The sequence below is a fragment of the Zingiber officinale genome, chromosome 2B, assembly GCF_018446385.1.
Source record: "Zingiber officinale cultivar Zhangliang chromosome 2B, Zo_v1.1, whole genome shotgun sequence".
In the NCBI taxonomy this organism is placed as follows: domain Eukaryota; kingdom Viridiplantae; phylum Streptophyta; class Magnoliopsida; order Zingiberales; family Zingiberaceae; genus Zingiber; species Zingiber officinale.
Window position 1 is genome coordinate 9578344 of NC_055989.1, and position 3808 is coordinate 9582151.

General features: G+C 48.4%; 1 protein-coding gene across 1 annotated transcript; it reads right to left on the reverse strand.

Moving 5' to 3' along the window:
- Positions 1 to 675: 675 nt before the first annotated feature.
- LOC122048139 (probable inactive leucine-rich repeat receptor kinase XIAO) lies at positions 676 to 2120 on the reverse strand. The gene is made up of 2 exons (XM_042609740.1): positions 1402 to 2120; positions 676 to 1063 (listed from the first exon to the last, which is right to left on the reverse strand). The coding sequence occupies exons 1-2, from the start codon at positions 2118 to 2120 to the stop codon at positions 676 to 678; spliced, it is 1107 nt and encodes a 368-aa protein (XP_042465674.1).
- Between the last annotated feature and the right edge of the window lie 1688 nt (positions 2121 to 3808).

Genomic DNA, 3808 nt, shown 5'->3' on the forward strand with positions numbered 1-3808 from the left:
ACTGACTTGAGCGTTGGAGGGCCAACGTAAGGGACCCCTTGCCTAGATCGGAACTGACGTAGTCTATGTTATATGTCGAAGCAGAGTCTATAAGCGATCCTAGCTTTCCATCTCATCGATTTTCAAATAAGATGAATGCGTATACAGGAGAATTACGGCTGAACTTGTTTGACCACGATGACTCCACGTCCATCACAGACTATTATATCATTCTTCTCTTAAGGTTTATTGGCATGCTCATGAACTCAAAGAAAGTAAATCAAAAATGAATATGAAACTAAGTAACACTTATTGATAATTTTTAAGGTCGTGTAGAGTCATTGAGCTTAGTGAAGTTGGGGTGTTTTGTGGGGTTATATGTCAATGTCGGGCTCGAGTATATGTAAGTTGTAGAGAATTGAAAGCAGGTTCAACTCTATTTATAAGATTGAGTTGCTGATGTCGGCTGCAATTTACCATCTTTTATTCCGTTAGGAGACTAACATAAATGATGCATCTTGATTGACAAGTATCAATTATAAAACAATGATTTTGAGCAGTTCTCAGTTTTAAAAACAATCTAATAACATACACCATAATTTACTGATTTTGTGTATTTGTGTGTGTGTTTTTCTCTAACACAACACACAACATCATCAACAACATCAATTCATTCCTGCAATCTAATCACGCTAGCTATTGCATCAATTCATGAACTCTGCCCAGAGGTCGATCTCCCAGTCTCCGTCGAACTGCATCGAAAGCAAACTGCTCGCTGCATGCTTCATCAAAGCACCCAAACCGATACGGCAAAGCAGAGAAAAACTGCTGCCCTTCCACGGGCCAAGAGAACGGCTCACTCTGCCCCACGAACTCCTCTCCTTCAAATTTCTGCGCCGCCGCACTCTGTTCTTGGTCGCGCTGCATTACATCTCCCTGCTCCAGCTCCTCCCTTGGCTGCTGGAGGCAAGTGTGGTCCTCGTGGTAGGTGACGTCGTAGGCCAAAGGATCATCGCCCGATCGCTGCACTTGCTTCTTCGCCGGGCAACCATGCAATGCCCGATGAGCGCACAGGAAATAGGCCCTGCGGCGAGAAGGACTCGTCAGAATGGTTTTGGTTGAATGAGATCGACTGCAATGGACGGGCCGTGGGAAATTGCCAGGAAGAGGACGATCAGTTCGCTAATATCGAAAAATTGTAAGCCGTCAATTGTAAAATGGGGTGTTTGGTTCGGGGTTATCGCTGATAACCTTAGTTGGTTATCAACGATAATCTTGTTTGGTTTAAGTAATTGGTGATTCCGGGTAATACAACATTACCGTCACATCAGTAATTAGGGAATAGAACCAGGAATCAAAAAACCTTAGAAACCTTAGGTTTTCTACGATTCCAGGGTTATCAATATTTTTTCCCAAAATTGCCCGAAGAGGAAAGCTTTGTTTCCACGGTAGAGGAAAGAAAGCGCGAGGTCTCCGGGGATGATGCCGCGGAGGTGGTTGTAGGAGAGGTCGAGGAACTGGAGCTGCGTGGCGGCGGAAGAGAGGTTGGCCGGGACAAGGCCGGCGAATGCATTAGAGGAGAGGTCCAGGTAGTGGATACCCGGAGGAAAGGCGGCGGGCACAGAGCTAATGAGGAGGTTTCCGACAAAGCTGAGGACTTGGAGGGAGGAGAGGTTGGAGAGTGGGAAGGTGCGGATGGGACCGGAGAGGGCATTGGACTGGAGGAAGAGGGAGCGGAGGTTGCCAAGAGAGGCCAATGCTGGCGGAATCGACCCATAGAACTGGTTCGACCGGAGGCTCAGACGCTGCAGGAGCCGGAGGTCAGCAAGCCGAGGAGAGATGAGGCCGGAGAGGTGAAGGCGAGGGAGTCGGAGCTCGACGACGCGGGCGGCGTTCGGCTCACACGCGACGCCGCGCCAGTCGCAAGGTGCGGAGAGAGACGCCTCGTCCCAGCCGTCGAGCGCGCCGAGAGGGTCACGGAGCGCGAGCCTGAACGCTGTAAGCGCGTCGATCTCCCCCTGGGTTTCCCGGCTGCGCCCCGTCGGCGTAAGAGGCGGCGGCGGCGGCAGAAACGGAGGCGGGGTGGCGGAAACAAGTAAGGGAAACAGTAGCAGAAGCGTGAAGAAGTGCATTGTGGCCATGGGAGCAGCAGCAGGGGCTGATGGAGGAAGACGAACACAACAACGAGCGTCTCTCTCCCTTTTTTGACTGCTTTCCTTTCTTATTTTTCCTTCCGCTCTCGTTTTGAAAAGCAGACAGATAGGAGGAGGAGGAAGGTTTTCATTCAATTAAATTAATTTAAAAAGTTAAAGGGTAAATTAGTAAATATAAAATTAAGTAATTGTGTAATCTTTAGTAAGTTATGTTGTATTTCTCATAACCTTTGTTATGTAATTATTTGGTAATCACATAACCAAAATTATAGATGATGATTTGAACCAAACGTACCCTTAGAGTACTCCTAAATATCCCTTTTTTATTTATAATTCTATATGCTTTTTTTAATAAATGAATTCTTGATTCCTCTTTTAAAAGTTATAATTTTAAATCTCAAAATATTGACATTAGTTAATACTTATGAATTTATTTATTTTATAAATTATAGATGTAATTTGCTTAATAATTTTTTTAAAAAAAATATTTTTGCGCCAGTTGGCTGGGCCAATTGGATTATTGATTGGGTGGACCCGTTGCTGCATTATTTTTAAATGCGAGTTTGTTTTTAGTAGGAATGTTCTATATTATAGTAGTACGTACGATGTTTTTTTATTAGTGATTCTCTCCGAGCACTAAGTCGATGGACGTTGGGGTTGTGACATGCTCCGCTGTCTTTGACTGATGGTGTTAATCTCCGGTGAACCTGCAAAGAAGCCGAGCCGGGAGGGATTTCCCGGTGACGGCCCTCCGACGCTCAAGTCAGGCAACGAAAGAGACAGCGTAACTGTGGCTACAGTGAAGATTTGCGCATACTTTCGTCGATATCTGGGGGTCCTTATATAGGCGGGGCACGCTCCTCTATGCGTGCACGCTTCCCCAAACATACTTTAACAAGCCTCTGTCAGAAAAGTACCTCTGACGCCATTCCGCAATCGTCCGAGCATATCCCGGATGTGACGGTGGAAGCTTCCGCCGTATGATCCTGTGTACGGCTCGACCGCCAACTCTGCTGCTTGTCGGCGGCAGACGTCTCGAGGATGATGTTATCCCCTGTCTCCTTTGTCCTCTTGCGTTCCCTGTCTGTTCCAGGGCCGAGCGGGTCGGCCGCTCGGCAGGCATATAACTTCTGCATTGGTCGTATGCTCGGATGAGATTGCTCCTGCCTGTCTGCGCTGCCTTGTGTACCGGACGAGCGGACTACCTGCTCGGCCCCGAAACTTTTTTACCTTGAGCATCGGAAACCCGACCCCTAGTCGGGTTGTCTTTCATTCGGCTCGGGAGTTTCCCGGCCGATCGGCCGGGCCTCAGGGTTGAATCTTCGGCTTGGGGGATTCCCAGCCGGTTGGCCCTCTAAGCCCGGTCAGTCGGGCCTCAGGGTTGAATCTCTTGACATTTGACCTCCACGTGTCGTTGACCTTCCGCCCACGAGGATCCCTCATCCTTATCACCGGATCACATGCCCCCCCTCAAGTCTAGTCGAAGGAGGCACTAAGTCCGACTGACTAGACATTCGTTCGGCCGGAGTGACACCACTCTGCCACTTTCTGGAATGTTCCTCCTTACGACCGCTCGGCCTCTTACTACCGTTGGCTTTGTTACCGCGCCGTCGGTCAATGCTGACGCCTTTCGAATCTCCTCGGGATTCGTGCAAATCCTCTTCATTAAGGCTGAG

Coding starts and splice junctions, on each gene's coding strand:
- LOC122048139 (XM_042609740.1), bottom strand. CDS start 2,120: ATGGCCACAATGCACTTCTTCACGCTTCTGCTACTGTTTCCCTTACTT. Junction 1,064..1,401: donor AACAAAGCTTTCCTCTTCGG/GCAATTTTGGGA, acceptor TTCTCGCCGCAG/GGCCTATTTCCTGTGCGCTC.